At 40.4% G+C, this 21,803-nt stretch overlaps 1 protein-coding gene across 1 annotated transcript in view; it reads right to left on the bottom strand.

Annotated features, from left to right (window-relative positions):
* The window catches only part of tafa3a (TAFA chemokine like family member 3a), a 112,258-nt gene that overhangs the window by 29,745 nt on the left and 60,710 nt on the right, over positions 1 to 21,803 (bottom strand). Inside the window, exon 2 of the mRNA XM_066666098.1 lies at positions 11,827 to 11,939. Coding sequence (XP_066522195.1) covers positions 11,827 to 11,938 — 112 coding nt within the window. The 5' untranslated portion in view covers position 11,939. The remainder of the gene's footprint in view (positions 1 to 11,826; positions 11,940 to 21,803) is intronic.

Below are 21,803 nucleotides of genomic sequence, written 5' to 3'. Positions count from 1 at the left end.
CCAGAATCGTTGGGCGCAAAGCAGGAATACACCCTGGAGGGGGCGCCAGTCCTTCACAGTGTGACACACACTCACACATTGACACGTATGGACACTTTTGAGTCACCAATCCACCTAACAACGTGTGTTTTTGGACAGTAGGAGGAAACTCCTCACAGACAGCCACCCAGAGCAGGACTCAAACCCACAACCTCCAGGTCCCTGGAGCTGTGTGACTGCGACACTACCTGCTGCAAAGCGACACACATTCACTCAAACATGCACACCTATGGACACTTTTGAGTCAAAGACTGCATTGCCTTTAAGAATTAAAAGGTACAGTCCAACATCTTTCACATGATATAATTTGTGAAATATGTGCTTCTAAAATTTCAAAGGACACAGAAGGTGACAGGAAAATAGCTTTTTGGACCTAAAATATGGACTTGCTAATGCTGCCATGAAATGCTCTGTAATATTTGTACATACTATCATTTCCATCTGATTGTGTGACATGATAAAGACAACATGGATGTAATTTTAAAACACTTCTGGGACTATTGCCTGACCGCCTGCCAGGCCGGCATAGAAAAGGCATACGTGCTTACTGACTGACTGACACCTAATGTTGAAACGCAAATGCGCGAGTAGGAACTATTAATTCAGCCGTATTTCACAGAGAGAACTTAAGGTGGTACCAATAACAAGTCTGTTGTTAGTTCAGCCATATTTTACATCCCACTTTGTGAACTATTATTTGGAATTGATGGCCTCTTTTCCCTGGACAAGTGCTCTTTTTGGGACCTGAATAAGGCATGTTCAAGGGGTCAGAAAGTTCAGAGCTGAATTGGGACACGGTAGCACCCCTTCAGCGCTGTATGTCCACCATCCACTGCGGTGAGCAGCTCAGTGTTTTACTGGAGCCTCGAGCAGAAATGTGTTGAACATTGTTGAGGTAATATTTATCATAGTCTCTTCTTTATGTTTGGAGAATGTTTCTGTGACCCAGCCTTTTGTTTTCTATTATATATTTATAACAGAAAGTCAGCTTGTCTCTCCCTATAACGACACGAATACATCTCACCGTTACTGACTTTCTGACGAGTAAATTACATCTGCACAACTTTTTGTTTAACTTTACACGTAAACGGACAAAATCTACAGATGATTAAAGCCAGAACACCAGAGCGAGGTGTTACTCAAAATAAAAGGGGCTTTGAATTTGTTACAGCACCATTTTTATCAGTCAGACCCTAATAGGAATGTAAGTCGGTAATAAATATCTAGTTCCCAGCGATGCCATGTTCCTTTATCAAGTACAGATTACTTGGCTGATAAAAGGTGCTTGGTTTTAGAAATGTTCAAAAACAAGTAATAAACTAATTTTATAGTTAATTATTGCTCTTCTCATCTTTGAATGCTGTACTTAGTATTTTGCTTCAATATAACTTTGCACTTACCCCTTATTTAATTATTTAGTAACACAGTAAACTACAGTAAAACTAAAGAATCTACTTCCAGATACTGGCTAGTATTCATACTTACTGTTAAATGATCATTATATAATAAAATATTAGAAGAAAATTTTAAAAACACAATTTGTGATGACATAGGTCTGACGTGGCACATGTTCATGTGGAGAGAAACTACATCCAGACCTAATGGACAGCAGATGAATGCCAAATTCATTAATCCATCCATTTAATCATTCATTATCCATATCTGCTGCATCCCAATCCATCACTGAGCATCTCACACATGCGAGCACACACACACATGGGCAATTCCATATAGCCAATGTATTTTGGATTGTTGCAAGAAAACATAGGACCCAAAGGAAGCCAATGAACACAAAACTCCTCACAGAGAGTGACCCAAGGCAGGAACTGAAACCAGGATGCTGACATCCTAAAGCTGTTTGGCAAAGACACAACCAGCAGTGCCACCTTGCTGCCCTGAATGACAAAATGAGATGGAAAAAAAGAGCCATGTTTCTGAGAGGGAACTCACTAGGCTGTTCCTCTGTTCCACTAAAGAAAAATGTATTTCCCCACTTAATCCATCTCTGGCAGAATTATATCTTTCAAAAGCTCCACACAGCTTACAATGGCACAATTAACAAGCATTTTATGTACCACCCTCTAAGGCCTTTTTTCATTTACAAGAATTAAAAGCAATTACTTGGTTCTCGTTCTCAATGCAATATTCCCATTGTGAGATAAGTGTAAGAGACTGGGCTTAGTCTAATGACTGAGGTCACAACATACAAGCCAAAAGGAAACTTTAAACGTCAAACAAAAAGGAAACAATTCGTCCACTGGCAAACAGTTAATTAGCAAAGATACTCACAGCGTGTATACAAAGCGATGGCAAAACTTCTGCCGATGTGTGTGTGTGGGTGCCCTTTTAAAAGCTGCAGTCAGGGCCTAGAAAGGCTTCCTGACAGAGGCTCGCTGGCACTCTGTTCTCAGCGGCAGCCACTCCAAGGCTGTCAGCGTTTCTCTGCTAATTGCTTCCATCAGTAAAAATCGTTATAACCCCCACCCCCACCCCCCTTATTCTCATCCAAACCTGAAAAGCCCATGTTGCTTTGAGTTGCAGGCCATCCAGCTGTACGTCTCAATGGATAATAATGAGAGGCTAATAATGAGGAATAGCCCGTAGGTCTGATTAGCGATTAGACTGTACAAGAGGGCAGATGACTTAGACAGATAGGCTAAGAGTTGCGTGTTAAATGGTGCTAGCTTTCTCACAGTGATTAAAATCAGAAAGACCAAGATAGAACCGATGATACCAGTGCTGTGTTTTCCGCTACGGTGGTCCTGTAATCTTACAGAATGACTTACATTTGTGTAGTTATCTCAACTGTGGCTAGAAACATATTTATCCTCCTCAAATAAATAACAGGGGCCTATTAGCATGTTGATAGGATTGCATCATACAGTAAATGAGAGACTAATAAGCTACACATTTTGTCATTATACATATTTTCATTATTCTCACCAATTATTGACACAATATATCACACTTTACTACATTTGCTGACAGGAAGACCGTCATTCTGAAAGAAAAGAGTTTTTACAATATCTCACTCAGAATCTAAGTTCATAAATGCATGTGTTGAAGGACCCAAACAAAGAACACAAAACTTAAATGATACTCAACTGCAGTGATAGGTACTTTTTTGTGCTCTGATTTTTTCCATTTTGGAAATCTCTTCGGATTTTAGTGTCATGTAGTGATGAAGCTGAAAATGTCTTCATTTACCAGGTTGTTATGTGAATTGTCCAGTCCTCTTTAAATGTTGCAGCAGTTACATTCTGGTGCTTTGTAATTGATGCACGATTTATAGTGGAATGCAAAAGATGCTGGTGAATTAAAAAAGTAACTTCAGCCTCACTTCATGTACACTCAGCTTAAAACTCTATTTAACGCAGTGGAGGGCCATACAGCTGTAAGTCTGCACCTGGACTGAACATTGCATGGGTTTTTTAAGAGTCCTGACATCACACCCCAGTCCTTGATCAGAATCAATATGTACCTCATAAAAAAAAAAACATCTTCTTCTTCCATACCGTAATTGTCCACAAGTTAATGCAGCACATACTGTGCCCTGAGGACTCTTTATCACTTCCACTGTATCAGTCAGTTCAAATAACACTCTAGGCAAATGTCATGTGTGACAAATGGCACTTGTTCCAAATATTGCTCATTCCAAATATCACACATCACATGTCACACGTGTAAAACAGAACGGACATAGATCAGGCTGGAAGCATTTGGTCCAAGTTTATGACAATCTAAGTGCTATTTATGTGCATTAAACCGGAATGTTGCAGTGACAGAGAAAAACAAAAGTGATTTCAGCACCATCCATTAAAACCCCACTACTTGGCAGATGGCAGTTTTGGAGAAAAATTAACTCCAAAGATATGCACGAACAAAGGATAAGCCATTTCCAATCCTGTGGCAGCAAGTCAGAGACAACAAAGGTCTGTGAACCTGAGTGCTCAACCACTACTTATCAAGTGCTGTACTCCTTATTCCCTATCTCCCATTCTCTCTCTGGCTGTATATCTGTCCTCCATCTTGTCATCCACCTGCTCTCCAAATGTCATGCAGTAGGTCTGGCCTCATCCACTGTGGGAACCAAAGCACGTGACTCTTCATTTCTCCCAAAGGAGAAAGTGACCTGCCCTTCAGATGCTAAAATGTCACCGTTCAAAAGCTGACATCTCTCTCACTCTCTATTTGTGCATTCTGACCAAGAAAGCATTTGCGCACTGAGGCATGCTCTGTTCCCCTGTAGACATGGGGACCCACTGTTCACAACACAAAAGTCAATGCCAGAGCAGCAGTGATGTAAGTTCCTATGCATGAGCTCACCTGACATAACTCCACAGCTGCCTGGCCAAGGACATGGCAGAAAATACTCCAGTCTTTAAATGCCAGGAGCCACTCATATATCTTCAAGATGTTTAATGATTTATCATATCATTACCATTACAGTAAATGTCCAAAAGCTTATGGGTGTAGTTCATAAAAAGTGAATTCAACAGTTTTAAGATGGACACATTCCAAATACAGACAGTCAGTTTTGCACACACTGCAAAAGTCATTCACCAGCACATTAGGAAGCTTGGAAGATCTTCACGGGTCTAAGGTCACAATGCTCAAAGACAAGCTAGGGGGAATAAATCCCCCTAAATTTGTGCTGCACAGCAGTGGAACTGAATTCTTTAGATTGACGGGGCTCCATATAGTACTTCTGGGATAAGTTATAGTGGAGTGTTGGATCCAGAATTAAGTGTCCATTATCATTATCTGACTACACTAAAGGGAACATCAACGACTGTGGGGAAATGCTGTTCTCTGGATTATTTCCATTCAGAAGCTCTGCGTCTTTTAAGGTGGAACAGTATGTCTGAGGGGAAAAAGTTTAATGTGGCTGAAGTTTAACTTCTCTGTAAGTTTGAATTATCACAGAAGTTTTGTAGCACATTCACTCTGGGTTTACTCACATGTAGTTAGTGCTCTCTAAAATTTAGAGTCAATTCCTTCTACAGCAAATAAAACTCAATATTACCCACATATGGAGCAGGAATAGAGCAATATCCTCATATTGGTTCATGCTTTTCAAAATTTCACAGTCTCTTCATTGTCTAAAAAACTCCAAAATGGTGTTTTAGAGAGAATCCTAGTGTATGGGACCAAGACACTTAGTGATTTTTTACGCATTTACTGACACTAGAGGTTCGTAAACACATTAGACCAGTTTTTATAGCACGCAAACAGGCTGGAGAGCAGGGTTTTTTTATCTGGAATATTGCCTTAATGTTCTGGTGACTGAATGCATTGAATTCCTCACAGAAAGAGTCTAAATGTTTATTAAAATGTAGAAGATATATTCATACAATTTGTACCATTTAGTATAATTAAGCAATTTTATTTAATTTACACACCAAATCTTAGATGTCAAGGTGTTAAAAATACTGTTTTGGAAGTAGTCCAAAAAATCTCATTATGAAATGTCCACAAGATGCAAACAACAGCTGCTATTTATATTTGGTGTAAATGAGTAAAGATTAAGGTTTTGTTATGACAGTAACAACAAATGAGTAATAATCTGAGTCCACAATTTGTGCTCTACATTTACTAATGGCAAAGAATCAAAATATTATTTGGATCCTAACTGCAGTAGAAATAAAGCAGCTTTTCATCATCAAGGCCGACTCACTGCACCACCAGTTGTGCCTATTTCTAGTGGCTATGCGGATGTTTCCTGAAGCACACAAATTACACTGGTAAGTTTGACCTGAAAAGGGCATTCGTTTAAGTCCTGTGTCTTCAGAAAAGACAGCAGCTGTCAGGTTGCATCTGATAATCAGCTTCTGCAATGTGTTTTTCACGCCTCCTTTATTTCACCCAGCATTCCAGCAGATCTCCCTCCGGCGAATGACTAACAAATCAGAAAATGCTTGATTGCTGTGGACTAATAACCTGCAAATGCAGCTTTCTGGTAAAGGAAAACAGGAGGCATTTTCATCATATCCACTCCGACAGGTCATTACCAACCCGAAAGATCTGTTGATTAATACTAACATCATCACACCTCATATACGATCGTAAAAGCTTCTGGATTGGCTTCTGTGCTTCTGCAGACTGCTGTAAGACTCAGTTTATTATCTAAGGGTTATATACCGCCTGTGCAATTATAAAACAGACATATCCAGAAAGAGCTCTGCAAAGTATATAAAAAGCTGAAGCAGAAGAGGAAATGAAAAGAAATAATACTCTGGACTATGCTGAAAGTATAAAACAAAAATATCAAATATCTGCAGCTTTACATCCACTTACAGGGTCTGTGTATCAATCCCAGGCTAAATCTTATCCTTAATGTGATTCTACTAATCCCTTAAACATTATTTTTACAATAGACCTGACTTCTAAATGGTTATTCATTTTAAATCAGTCCAGGCTGAAAGTGTCTTTATCATATGATACTTAAAGCGTGGGGCTAAGCTACTATATGTGGATATTTGAGGTGTACAAATAGGTTTTAAAGCATTTTTTGTGTCACTGCGTTGGTTACGAGTGGCATCAAGGAAAAAGTGCAGCAAAACATTTGCATTGATTTGTTCTGTTCTTGGGGATAATATTGGACGCAAATGTTTGTGAGTTTTGGTTTAAGCGATTTAAAGACAGTGATGGTGAATGTGTTTTAATATTGTTAGGTTACTTTTTAGGTAAAATAATAATTGTGATTTTTAACCCTTTAAAGCTAAACAATGTATCAAATATGATACATGATCTTTGGAGGTGGCTCTTTCATCATCTAATGAAAAGAAATACAGAAACAAACTTCCATCTACTGAACTGTGAATGAAGTGGAAGCATTTCCATGCATTTACCAAACCATTACAGAATTGTTGCTATCATCATGAAAACACAAGAGAAAATCTCAAGACTATATTTTTATTGCAAAACTGAATCAATTCCAGGTATGCTTTGAATGATGTTACTTGTAGTAAAACTAAGCATTTTTGTTCCATTTCATAGATGTAATGTATTGTACCTGTCAAATGCTCATTAATTATAATAAATATTCAGAAAATTCAATCTGTTCTTTACAGCAGCAAAACACATTTAGACAATTTTACCAAGTTTTTTTTATTAAACAAAAGTATTTTTAGTTTTCCAAAAGCCTATGTGTTCATAATTTGTTGATTCAGTTGTCAACATAGATTTTGAGAAACAGCTTCAGAGGAAGAAGGTGATGATACAGGTGAGTGTGGGAGGTCTGTAGAAAGACCTCATACCTCAAGCCAAGGTTCAGGCAGTAACAGAAACTGTAGTTCCTCTAAATGTGGAAACACGGTTGTGCAAATAAACAAAGTAGAGCCTTATACCACCAGTATATGAAATGTAAAAAGGTCAGAATGAAGAACAGAGAACTCATGGGTCAAGGACCTCTGAAGCAGTGTTTCTCATTGGCTCAATGTTTTCCTGATAAGTTCTGAAAAACACAGACAATCATTTGCTATTCATTGCTAACTGAAATTAATCAAAATTAAGAAAAAACTGTAAAGAAATTTAAAGAACGGTTTTAAATGATGCAGTGAACTAAATGAAAGACCAATTAAATAAAATAATATATTGGTAAATGCCTAAATATGATGCATTCAAAACTTATATGAGCCAAAATTTTAAATTAACTACATTATGATTTTTTAATAAAGAGCCACATAATGTGTGACTTCCAAAAAAATATTTTACTGTATTATTATTTCATGTGTCAGGCTTAATACTACCCAACAGTTGCCATAACATGGCAAAAGAGCAGGAGAACACTTGAATTATAATTACAACTGTACGATACAGAAAAATGCTTTAAAACTTATTTGTACGACTAATATTTAAACATCTTGTTTTTTATGACCTCTGACCATGAGCTGTTTTTGCAGCTTGGTTTCCTCTTAGGGTTTCAATGGGAAAATAATTTTTCATAGGTAAGGTTTAAAGTTTCCATGATTATGGAGTAAGAAGGAAAGCAAAGGGCCTTTGGACTAACAACTTCACAGGAATTATTTCTGGATCTATAAAATAAATAAATAAATAAATAAATAAACATTTCATATATTGGTTTCCACTTTAAATAAAAGTTTCTGGGAATGAGAAGTGAGTGTGAAATTTCTGTTTCTATTCTGAAGACTTTCTATATAACGTAAAGGCTGCATACTATGTCCAAGCAAAGACCCATTTAGGAATTATATTATAAGATGGTTCGCTGAGGACAGATGGAGTATCATGGTATTGTGTGATTTTGGATAGCATATGTGAAGGAGGCCAAATAATTACAAATAAAATTGTTTAACATTTGTTAGTAAGAATTTCTATTGCTTTTTTTGTTTGTTTGTTTGTTTGTTTAATTCACACTACAGCTTTCCATTCTACTCGTCTGAGACCACCTCCCCCTCCCTCCATCTCTCCCTCTGATTCTCTCACGACTGGTTAATGGTTTGTGGCTCTGGTGTGGACCGTGTGGTGTTATTAGGTTGATCTGTGCTCTGTTAAGGTTACCTGAGGGGGTTATGAAGTGCCTGAGCGACAGCATGCCCCCAGCTCTCTGAGCCGCTGGGGCTAAAGAGGTTTGTTTACTGGGCACTCCTTGGCCTGACCTCAGAGAGCTACTGGGACTAAATATGTGATTAGCTGCGTGTTAGCCAGGAGCGCTGGAGCTCAGGCGGCCTGGAAAGCAGCTCTCTCGGCCCGCCAAGGGGCTGACTGATTGGGGGTCCTCGCCATAATCAATCACCCGCTCTATTGCCAGGCCAGCACATGCACCTCTGCCGGGAGAACGATGGGCTCTCCTAACTTGTTGCTATCTTTGTCGCTGCCTCTGAAACGCTGGCCGATTTTATTTAGAGCTGGCCTTTGGCTTGTGAAGGAGAGATTAATTGGCTCAGCCTCTGTCTCTTGTCCCCGATGGGTCTTCAGCAGCCCTCCTGGCATGAGAGCGGAAGACAGAACAACACCATCTCTAAAATACACGCATCCTAGTGGAGGAGGATTTGTGTATGTTGTCTCCTGGCCTTCTTTGCCCTGGGTTTAATTCCTCAAACATTATTTTCCCACTTCAGCCCAGTGTCCTGCCACTGTTTACCCAAGTGGACGCCCCTCATTACTGCAATGTGAAGTCACAGCTTCCACCTTTAGCCCTGGGTTGGTGCTCTCTCTCTCTCTCTCTCTCTCTCTCTCTCTCTCTCTCTCTCTCTCTCTCTCTCTCTCTCTCTCTCTCTCTCTCTCTCTATATATATATATATATATATATATATATATATATATATATATATATATATATATATATATATATATATATCTGTCTCTCTCTCAGTTTTTCTCTTTGTCTCTTCTCTCTCTTTCTCTCTCTCTCTCTCATCACTGTGATCTCTCTGATTAACTTGGCACATCTCCTCCAGCAGTCATGACCTCTGCAGCTGGGGTCAGTGAGCCCAATTCCTGTCAGGACACACACAGGGGCCACACAGACCCCTCATAGACCCATCAGAGACCCCACACTGTCCTAAATAAGCCTGGAGCACTTTCTGGAAATCATAAGAGAAAACTGTTCTGGAAGTAGGAGTCAAATCCGAAACTTCTACAGTGTTTAATAAGAGAGTCGTCTGAGGTTCTTTAGTGATGAGAACGGTTAAATATAGAACCATTAACATAAAACGATCCATTTCAAAACATTAAAAGGTCCATTGTCTTAAACGGTTCTTTGGATTTCACAAAATGAATCTTTTTATGTGAGTCATTCTAATTATAATACAGCTGCTCCCACCTGGCTTTATGGATCAGTTATAATATCATATCAAATATCATTATTATAATAATCTTTTATAGTTGTTTTATGAAATGGTCTATCATAAAAAAACAGTGGTATCAAAACAGAAAAGAAAAATCTACCAAGCACTGTATCAAGTTAATTAACAAAAGGCTTTTATACAATATAGTTATACATTTTCATATTTTATATTATAATATATATATTACCTGTATCTATAACATTGTCCATTTCATCTTCTCCACTAACAATATACTTGCAAATTGTTGTCTTAAGTAACAGACTAATGCTCTGTATACTTTGTTACTAGTATGTGTGAATGTGATTTTAATGTCGTTGTACAAATGTGGCACGTGAACACACACACACACACACACACAGTGCAGTTGGGGTTTATGCTCCTTAGTCAAGGGCACATCAGCGGTGGACGTGGAGGAATGAGACAACATTGTTCCTTCCCTTATCCCTGCCCCCAATTTCCTCTACGCTATGGGACCGGCAACATTTTGGACCAAGGTCCGCTTCATTAACCTATAGGCCATGCTGGAGTTTGTCTGTGACCACACAATGTCTACTCTGTTAGACACACCCACCTTGTAGATGTGTCACTGCACAGTTTGCTTTAGTCATCCTCTTGTCCTTCATTAGTGGTTCAAAACACAGCACACAGGATTCATGGCTGGTGGACTGTTCTCTGTCCAACAGTGACCCTGAGGTGTTTAAAAACTCCTGCAGCACTGCTGTGTCTGACCAATTCGTACTAGTGCAATACACACAAACATACCACAACCATGTCAGTGTCACTGTAGTATTCAGAATGATCCACCACCCAAATGACAGTATACATTTATGCTTTAGTTACATAGCTAGGATCCAATCTGCTCTGTGGTGAGTGGAGCCATTAATTTATGATTTGACGTGAGTTTATGAACTGACAATGTGCAAAGTGAGTTTTTAATAATTTCAAATTTAAATTCAATAATTTGATTGTTTTTTACTTTTGGAATCATACAAGAGAAGCAAGGAACATACACGTAGAACTAATAGGCATATGAATATGAAAGGCAATGTACACAAGATACTAACCAGGTTTATACACTTTAAAGAGGTTGTGCTTTTCATCACTTTTGGAACAAAACCTCATATTTCCATTTTACCTATTTTTTTCCATTTTTAAACAGCTGCTATTCATACATAGTCTGTAACCACTTATTCAGTTCAGTTACCCGGTGGGTCCAGAGCCTAGCCAGAATTACTGGGTGCAAGGCAGGGAACACACCCTGGAGGAGGCGCTAGTCCTTCACAGGGCGATACACTAACACATTGACTCACACACTCACACCTACGGACACTTTTGAGTCACCAATCAACCTACCGGTTTTTGTACCGTGGGAGGAAACCGGAGCACCCAGAGGAAACCCATGCGGACACAGGGAGAACACACCAAACCCCTCGCAGACAGTCACCCAATACTGGACTCGAACCCTCAATAGCCCAGATCCCTGGAGCTGTGTGACTACAACTGCTATTACTCTTTCAAAATTTCATGATGAATGGGCCACAAACTCTCCCAAATCCCTTAAAATCTTAAAATTCCTGCGTGCAATGCTTTTTCTTTCTCCTCTAATTATAATAATATATATATATATTGGTAACACAGATGATTTACAAAAATGGATATTTGAAGAATCAGCTACTGAAGGGTTCTTTAAGAAGCAAAAGTGGTTCTTTTATGGGACTTTGTAGAGTCAGGTTGGGGAGGGGTCGGACTGTATAGGTTGGTGCTGTTGGAGCTCCGTGTGTGTGAAGGACCCCTGGGCAGACTGAGGGGAGGTTAAATGAGCTTGTGGAAGTGGAAAGACATTTCAAGTGCACAAGCAGCAGCTGTTTTACTGGGACTGAAGCAGCACAGTTTGAGATGCAACTCAGTAGCAAGCTTGGTGTTTTGATGCTAATAAGTTGTTATTAACAATATGTGTGTGTGTGTGTGTATGACTCACCAATGTGGCTCCGGTGTGAGGAGGCCAGGCTCAGCTGCCCCCACAAAGACAGCAGACAGACGCCAAGCAGTAGCACTCTCCTGCCCACGCTCCTCAGTTCCCTCTCCCGCATCCTACACACAAACACACACGCACACACATATACCAGGTTAGATCAGTTACAGATATAAAGAATAAAATAAAAAACCACACACAGATGGTGGGGTCATGGTCAGACTGCAGAGCAGGGGTCAGATACACATATATGCACAGAGACCGAGCTATAAAGCGTCTGCCAGCTCCACAAGAGCTCAAACACAGGATCATTTGGCCTCAACGCTGTCAGGGAATCCATCAATCATTCACAGTAACGCTCTCAAATATCAGCCTCTGAGTTTGCCATTCTTCAAGCGGCTTCACGGTGACACGATCCCTCACTGTTTTGGTGGTCTGCTCCTGGCTGGCAAACACAGTAATCTTGATATACTATCAAAGGCTGTTGGCCAGTAATTCCCCCTCTATCTTTGTGAGGGGTCCAGAGAGACTGAAACACACAAAAGCAATCAGAGCCTCATCTCGCTGCCGGGCCAAGCTCGTGTTCCTCACGTAAAGGGGAGGGGGGTGGTGGGGGGGCAATCTGAAAATCACAGCCATCCTCTCAAAGCCTTTGCCAGCATATCTTATCAAATTAGCACAAAGATTGGTTCCATGCGTGGAGCTCAGTGCCTCCTGGTTTGGCTGAGACTTGTGAGGGTTTTCTGCATATGTTTAGCAGCAGCGACCAGCTCTCCGAGCTCCCAAGAAAATATTGCGGTGTCTAAATAATTCAGGCAATAAAGGGTTGTGATTAAGCGCTCCTTGATGCACTGAATCAGATCTGTTGTTCTTTTAATAAGAGTGTGGACTCAGCCTGGCTGTTTGTGCACAAGACAGGAGAATAAACAGCGCTGAGGGCATAAAGAGCCAGGAATTTCTCAGGGAACAGAAGTGTGCCCTTTCTCTTTCTAACCTTTAGAGCATCCCAATCCCACCACAAGAGATTCAAAATGCAAACATTTGCATCTTAAGATGGAGTGAAAGAAAGAGAGATTTTTCATTCCTCCAAAGGAATATATATATATATATATATATATATATATATATATATATATATATATATATATATATATATATACCACCTCATTGTTTCTACCTTGATTGTCCATACCCTCAGCTCCATTGACCATAAAGAGGCACTTTGTTCAGACTGTAGTCCAATACTTTGTGTTGCTGCCCCGTTCACCCTCTTCTTCAACACTTGGATTGTGGAATGTGGATCAGACACAACAGTGCTGCTGGAATTTTGTAAACCCCTCGGTGTCACTGCTGGACTGATATATCCAGCCAACAATGTTCTATGAGCAGCGTCCAGTGACCACTGATGAAGGACTCGAGGACAACCAACACAAACTGTGCAACTGATGAGCTACAGTCTTTGATTTTACATCTAAAAGGTGGACCAATGAGGTAGGAGTGCCTAACTGAAAGTACAGTTGATGGACAGTCGGTGGTGTTTAAAGACACCACAGCAGCACTGCTGCGTCTGATCCATTCATACCGCTAAACACACAACACACATCAAAACCCCACCACCACATCAATGTCACTGCAGCGCTGAGGGTCATGAGCATTAAAGAACATTGTAAAAGCAGGCTACCAAAGTATGCAGAGTAGCCAATGCAATACAGGGCACATATATTATATACATATCAAATAAAATGAACAGTAAATACAGAATATTAAATTGTCAACTTTTTTTCCCATGCAATGTAATACTAGAATGTAGGCCTAGGGTTTACTTAATCATTACTATATGTAATTAGTTATCGGCAAAAATTATTGTTGATCAAAAGTGTTGAAAAACAGTACTGAAAGAAGTAAACATTTTTCTTTGAAATAATTTTCAGAGTGGTAGTTTTCTGTGTTGGTGAAATCTGAACCTACTTCAAGTGCAGACTGTGCTGTGATTCAGTCCTTTAACATCAGTAAATATTACAGCTCACTCCTATGAATAAAGCTCAGAGAAGGCAGGAGATGAGGAGTGTGAGCTGTGGGGTTAAATGTGCTGCTGTGTAATCCTGGTTTATAAAAGCAGAGCCAGAGTTTTCCGTCCATTAATCTTTAGTGTTTTGTTTCCCGAGTCATTATCACACTGAATCAGGACTTTTGTAATGAGTTCAGTTTGACAGGCAGCTTTAATGTATCCTGTTAAACCTAATTAAGGGTGTGAGTATTAAAAAAGGAGCAATTAAAGGTAAATAAACATAATACCATTTTTAAAGAAGGAGTCAGATGTTTTAGAAATCCTTTAAACACATCTGTTGCAAATGGCCTTCAAAAATGTTCATGTTCAATGTACAGATTATATAAACTATATTTTATATAACTACTCAAAGACATCAAATGAGCTTTTACAGGCAGTATCGACAGTATGTTTTTTATTATTTAACATTCTATTATATATTGCCTGAAAAAAAATAATAATAATAATAAGCCAATAAAATAAATCAGTTTTTCCTTCAAATCCTATTGCACATTCCTTTTTTCGTTTTTTTTTTAACAAACTGGAATTATACTATAAACTATATAAATGATTGAAACCTATGATAAATTAAAACTAACCCAGTCTCAGTCTTAATCTTGCTTTATAATCCTTTCATATTTTGACTAACAAGTAGCTATAATAATAATATATAGTTAATAATAAACAGTATTTGCGTTCACATTTTATGCAGATATATAAGGAACTGAGGTAGATTGCTCTTTGGTGCTGTGGAGAGTGGCTGAATTAGCCTGGTTTTAGGGTCCGTGATGATGGTGGTCTGATGATGATAATGAGGCATATTCCTGTATAAGTCATTTTTATATTCCAGCACATTTTGAAAGCAGACAAACAAATAAATGCAAGTCTGTCCTCATATAACACAGTGTAACCATAGCAATCTCTCTTTTCAAAACTACTTAGAAGATTCTAATGACTGGGAAAGACATAAATAAAGATAAATATATTCTTTAGATTATATAGTACCTAAAGTATATATATAATGATGTATTACATGTTTTTTTTCTACTTTGTCCTGCAAAGGTTAATTAAATGGTGTCACTTTGTCTAGTGTCTAGTCTGTAGATGATCTTGTCTTCATTAAGGATGTATATGGGTGTCTGGGGTCTCATTTTAACCACCTGAGATTCAAAATATCTGAACATTGAAATTACTGTGTAAATACTCATTATACCAACATAGACACAGTCTACAGCCAAACATTACAACAAAACCCCAGCTTTGTGTGGCTTTCTGCACTGAGGAGATCCTCCCAGTTTAGTCATTGTCAGTTCCACATGCTAGCTTGGTTTTCTCCAGTCACCTGAGCTGGGAGAACAAGGCTAGCAACCCAGAGAGAGCGTGTCCAATTATGAGATATTCTCTGGTCTTACCTGGTGTTGTCTGGGCTCCAACTTAGACAGTAGTGTCTGTCTACTGACAGCTATTGATGATGGCCTCATAAAAACATGTCTTTCCATTTTCTCCAAAGTTTGTTCAGAAAATGTCCCTAGACCACCATCTTGGGTTCAGAAAAGCCTCCCTCCTGAGGTCTCAATGGTAAAACATATGCAGTAACCACACAAAGCTTTTAGGACAGATGACATTAGCAGAGATGAGCTGTGGGAAACACCTCAGCTCTAACACAGCCTCTGTAGCCCAGGCAGCACTCACAGGACTCGCACCTATTGATTAAACAGAGCTGTGAGTAAACTGTGGGCAGAGTGGTCAGAGCCATTCTATTTTTCCAGCAGGCAGAGGGACACCATGCAGCTTCAGGAGCGGACATGTTGTGGTTTAAAGGCAAAACAAAGCAGCCATAATGTTTTAGCGTTGTCATGTTAAGCAGCTGCTTATGTAGCACTTGGCATATCCCTAAGGCCAGGCCATGCGTTTCTGCTGTACGTCCACTGCCGGAATGGCTGTTCCGAGGTTATGAAAGACAGTGCCTGCCCAGAACAGCAAAGTTCAAGCAAGGAGTGGGTCAGTGACCCATTTCAATCATTATGTTCTGAGTAATAACGCATATTCTTATTCAAAACCTGCATTTCAGGATTTTTTTTTTACATAGATGAAGACACACCAGTTCTAAAGTAATTCTAAATTAAAAGGCAGAAGTGATTTACTATAAAAACCGGGCTTTATAAATAATGCAGCCATTTTTTAACATGACTGGCTGAATGGCTGACCTGGGATCAGTAGAAATTGCAGTATAGTCTGCAAATGCAGTGCAATAGTCAACAGTTTTTTTTCCTGCTCTCTCCCCATTTACTGAAAATCCAGTTAAAAAGCATAAAACTTATATTTAACACCAAAAATTACACTGAAGCCACAAAAAAATTATGGGCAGCATGGTGGCAAAGCAGGTAGTGTCGCAACCTGGACGTCACTGTCTGTGAGGAGTTTGGTGTGTTCTCCCTGTGTCTGTATGGGTTTCCTCCGGTGCTCCGGTTTCCTCCCACAGTCCAAAAACACACTTTAGTATGTGGATTGGCAACTCAAAAGTGTCCATAGGTGTATGTGTGTGAGTGTGTTGCCCTGTGAAGGACTGGCGCCCCCTCCAGGGTTTATTCCCGCCTTGCGCCCAATGATTCAGGCTAGGCTCCAGACCCACCATGACCCTGAACTGGATAAGTGGTTACAGATAATGAATGAATGAATGAATGAATTAATTAATTAATTTTCCTGTATATAGTATCAAACATTTATTTTTACAGCAATCCCCTTAGAGCCTTGCTATATATATATATATATATATATATATAGCTTATCTAGACTACTTGACTTGAGAGAATCTGCAAATATAAGTCTTTGGACTGAACTTTGGGGGTGAAAAATGTGTGTGTGTGTGTGTGTGTGTGTGTGTGTATAAATATATATACAATAAGCTGTGTGAAAAAAAATACTGATGTAATTAATAAGAATGTAATGTATATAAAACATACAGTATGCTTTAATTATTGCCAGCAATAACTGTGAATTCTAAGCATTGATGATTTGAATTTCATTCATTCATTCATTCATCCTGATCAGGTTGTGGTGGGTCATGAAACATTCTGCAAACACTGAGCACAACTGGAAAACACAACCTTATCGGTCTATCACAGAGCATTATGCACTTACTCCAAATGGCAATTTCTCATCACCATTAGACCTGCCCCCAGGTGTTTTAGGACTGAGGGACAAAACTGGGGCTCTCAGAGCAAACCCACAAGACCTGAAGCAAGGCCCGAACCCAGAATCACAAAATCCTGGAGCTGTCTGGCAGCCGTGCCACCCACACTGACTCTAAGCCACTATGTCATTTTTGAGCACAGTGTCCTCACCCTCACAAGACAGAAGCCTGTTATTCTGAAGAAGGCCTATGACTCAGTCTCAAAACAAATGAGCTGCAGGGAAACAACCTGTAAAACAACTGCCTTCAGGACTCCTCATCTTTCTGCATCCTGTATGAACGTTTAAACGCACTAGTGAAGCAGACCTTAAAGCTGCTGCATGCCAGGGTTAAAAATACAGAATCCGGAGGCTTTTTCTCAGCAGAGGAATGGGCGTAGGGAGCAAAAGGGGACTCCGGCAGCCCGCCTAAACATGGAGGAGTGAGTCAGTGGTGAGTGGAGGCTGCAGCACCTGATTCCCCCAGAAGAGTGCATCGTTTTCAACCGAGCGTCTCAACCTGCCTCAGCCGGCTAATTAGTCCCTTTGGAGTGCCCCCTGTACAGATGGCAAGATGTCTGACATATTTATTTCTGTTCCTCTCATCAAACCTCTCTCCTCCCTCTTTCTCTCACTTTTTCTCTCTCTCTCTTACCCCTCCCCCCTTTCTCTATGTCCCTCTCTCGTCAAGAAACTCTCTGGTGTTTTTCATCTCATAGATGTGGTATCACACAAGCTGCCCAGCACTCTTTGACCTTCCTGTGCCTGTGTGTGTGTGTGTGTGTGAGAGAGAGAGAGAGTGGGAGCGTGAGAGAGAGAGAGTGAGTGAGAGAAAGAGAGAGAGAGAGCAAGAGACAGAGAGAGAGAGAGGTGGAAGAATAGCAGTGCATAAAGGCACTTTTTCCTCAGGGATAGGACACACAAGTCTGCCGAACGTGTACAGATCCAGACATCTGTTCCATAAAGCAGAAAATCAAAGCTCGTTGGTGGAGGAGGCAAGAAAACCTGTCTGAGCAGGAGGAAGGACGGAAGGATAGATACACGAGGGGGCGATGAAAGGGATGGATAGATTGAGGAAGAGAGAGAAGGAAGGACGCAGTTATATCGATATATCAGATGGCTGATACTATCGGCCAGTATTAGGATCTTGTGGATTTATAGATATGCCTGCAATATTTTGTAATTTACTACAGAAAGCAACAAGCTCTAGTTGAATGTTTTATATCCTATTTCCTTATATATTAATATGTTCTCATTCTTATTTGTATTGCTTTTGAGAGATCAGTGAAGCTTGGTTATGATTTTGAAGAATTTTGAAAAGAATAAATGTTGGATAAGCAGGTGTCCACACACTTTAGGACATGTGATCTAGACATTTTTAATAAAGACAGTAGTAAGTATAATATAAAAAAAAAAAAAACCCAAAACAGCCACTTCGCAGAACTGGACCAGCAGAACCTCCTGAACGTTACAGAACCATGACCATGGTGGAGTTCTGCCTGTGTTGAGAGTGACCAATCAAATAATATCTGGAGGGCAGTGGTCATTTTCCACTGATGGACAGACTAATCAGGCACTTAAGAGTATGTGTATCTGGTAATCTGACCAGTGGATGTTTAATGTGGTGTTTGTGTGTGTGTGTGTGTGTGTGTGTGTTTGTGTTATCCTGAACATATTTACTCAGCAAATAAAAGCAGTGCAGCACGAGGCACACTTTGAGGCATCAAGCGCAGCTACTTGAATCCAGCCTTTGAACTCGAAACTTTAATTGCGCCATCATTGTAGACAGCGGATGCGTCAGCTGTCATCGGCCGGTGGATGTGCGTCATTCTGTGAGCATCATGTTGGCGGTGATTAGTCGGCACCGGACAGACTGAATGAAATTCTCCTTTGAAGTGTTTGACACTGACAGTGTCACGCAGACAGGTCTTGTGTTGGCCTGCCAGGCTGACCATATGCTGGGTTATTCATTTCTTCAAAACCCTGCCCTTGTGAAGTCCCGCTTTCTGATGACGTTCAACTGTTACGGTGAAGTGTTTGGCCATTGAGAGTATCTTTGTGACAGAGGCTCATAGCTGCATGGAAGTTGCATACAAAGCGTTTGTGTGCTCCAGTCTTTTAGCACGTTAGACTGCAGATGAAATTCTTTGTGTTCAAAACTGCCAAGTCTGTCTCGCATAAACGCTGTGAAGTCTGCGCAGAATAGAGGCAGCCAACAAATTCCCTCTCTCCACTCCCAGCACTAGCTTGTCACTGTCAATCACCCGCTGGAGCTGTGGACCTTAAGGTCTACCTCAGGCATCATGCATGTGAATGGCCTCTGTTCTTCTCCTGTCACTCTGACTGAGCAACTGTCTGTAATAGAGCCCAACTGATGTGATCCATTTGTGATTGAGGGTGATACCGGTTTAAAGGGTTAAAATTTTTCACGTACCAATGACAAATGAATAGTTTGAGGGGACTCTCCTTTTTCCACAAATTAACACAGCTCCCTGGGGTCTTAATGCAATGCCTGTGAAATGCTTTGGCCATAAGGATACCACAAGGACCGGTTTCAGCACCTGTTCCTATAGATGAGAACAAGACCCTGCTCAGTTCAGAAGCTCTGATTTTTAGCCATTTTTGCTCTGTACTCTTTCTTCTCTGCACTCGTGTTGAACTCTGTTCAACACCTTCCCTATGCACTGACATAACCACAGGTCCCGGGCTGGTTGGAGAGACTTGGATCAGGAAGCGGTACACTTCCAAAGTCTCAGCCCTACATGTAAGAAGCACCACAAAGTCAGAACAGCTCATTTTACCCCATACTTTGACTGTGAACCCACAAAAAAATATCGACAGGGTTTTATTTCACAGTTTAGGGCTTGAAGACTCGAGCTCCACTAATTAATGTGAGAGTGTGCTTAAAAATTGATTTCTTCATAATATGGCCCCTTTACATTTTATACATTTGAAATTTAAATGTTTTTTAAGACAGATTGCTTTTTCAGATGTGGTTCTTTAGTGCTGTAGGAATCAAACCACTGTTAAAGAACCTCAGGACAATGTTGATGTTGCTCCAACCAGCAAAATTCTGTGGGTCCCAGAGGACCAGATTTTAGTGAATCTGTTTAATGAAACTCGAGCGTGTTCAGTTGTACTGCTTAACGTACACTTTCTAGGTCTAAGCAAAACATTGTCCACATGTTAATGTGACGTTAGGAACTTATTGTTGAGACAATAACGTCATGATTAATGACCTTACTAATGCCAGTGTAGCTAAACGCAATGTTCCAACAGCTCCAGTAAAGTCTTCTTAGAGGAGCAGAGGTTATTACTGCAGTGTGGGAGTGGGTCAGTTGTCCTATCGTTAACCTTGATTTCAGGATAAACACCGAGTGAGTGGTTGTCTACAAACTGTTGGCCATATACTGCATATTCTGACTGCTGTGTTATGCTTTAAACTCAGAGAAAAGGAAGAACTCATTACAAAAACAACTTCTTTCAGGGAAGCAACAGCTTCACTGAATTCTCATTTGAATTCTGCAAGGTTGCATTTGGTTGCCAGTGGCACAATATGCAAAACAGAAAGCTATAAATCATTTCGCCTTAGGATTACCTTTAGAAAGTTTACATGCAGTAATGACTAAAACTGTGGGGAATCTAGAAGAGGTCCACGATAAAAATGGCTTCTAATGTCACAGCAGAAACGGTGCTGGTTTAATTCATTAGTTCCGTCTATGGGCAGCTGGTGCCTCTCCTCTGAATGTGGATTAAGTGAGAGTTCTGGCTGAAAATCTGCTGCTTGTGGGAGAGGCTCCCACTTCAGAGTAAACTCAACAGCTTTCACGCACACACACGCTGTCCCTCTCTCTCTGCTGCTCCTGGTTCATGCTCAGGAAGCCTGCAGCCAGACGGACTCGGTTATTAGAGCGAGAGTCTGGAGCTCTGGATGGTTGAGCAGTGTGTAAGGACTGAACACATCACTGTCACTGGGGCATCAAGGCATTAAGAACTCAGGAACATACTGATGACCTCTGAGAGTGACATCTCATGAACATCAGCCAATAACATACAGCCTGACTTGTCACATGACATCTCATCCAGCGCCATCACCACACACACACTGTGACAAACACACACACAAACAATATGTTTTAACTTCTGTTATTTCAATAACATTATTTTTATTGAACACAGGCTTCAAGTCACACACACACACACCGATCAACCATAACATTATGACCACCTCCTGGTTTCTTCACTTACTGTCTAAGCTCTGAGTTCCCCTGATCATACATGAGCACTTTGTAGTTTTATTATTACAGCCTATTGTCCGTTTTATTTTATTTATACATGCTCAGTCCAGCAGTGACAATGAGGGTTTTAAACACACCAGACGCACTGCTGTGTCTGATCCACTCAAATCAGCACAAAACACACTAACACACCACATCTACGCCAGTGTCACTGCAGCACTGAGAATGATCCACCGTCCAACCATACCTGCTCTGAGGTGGTCCTCTGGGGGTTATGAACATTGATAGAACAGGGTGAAAATGGGCAAACCAATTGGCTCCAGTCTGTTAATGTAGAACTACAAAGTGCTCCTGTAGACAGTGAATCTGAGAGAATGGATAATGAGTGTAGATACAAGGAGGTGGTCATAATAATATGACCGGACTGTGTGCGTGTGTTTGTGTGTGATGTACCGACACGCGTTTGTTTCTCCCCCACCCATCCACACCCCAGTCCTACAGAGAGACAAGAGGTTAAGCAATGGTTT

This window comes from Hoplias malabaricus, chromosome 3 (assembly GCF_029633855.1).
Source record: "Hoplias malabaricus isolate fHopMal1 chromosome 3, fHopMal1.hap1, whole genome shotgun sequence".
Lineage (NCBI taxonomy): Eukaryota > Metazoa > Chordata > Actinopteri > Characiformes > Erythrinidae > Hoplias > Hoplias malabaricus.
Note: the sequence above shows the minus strand (reverse complement) of the source record. Positions and strands in the feature narration are given on the sequence as shown.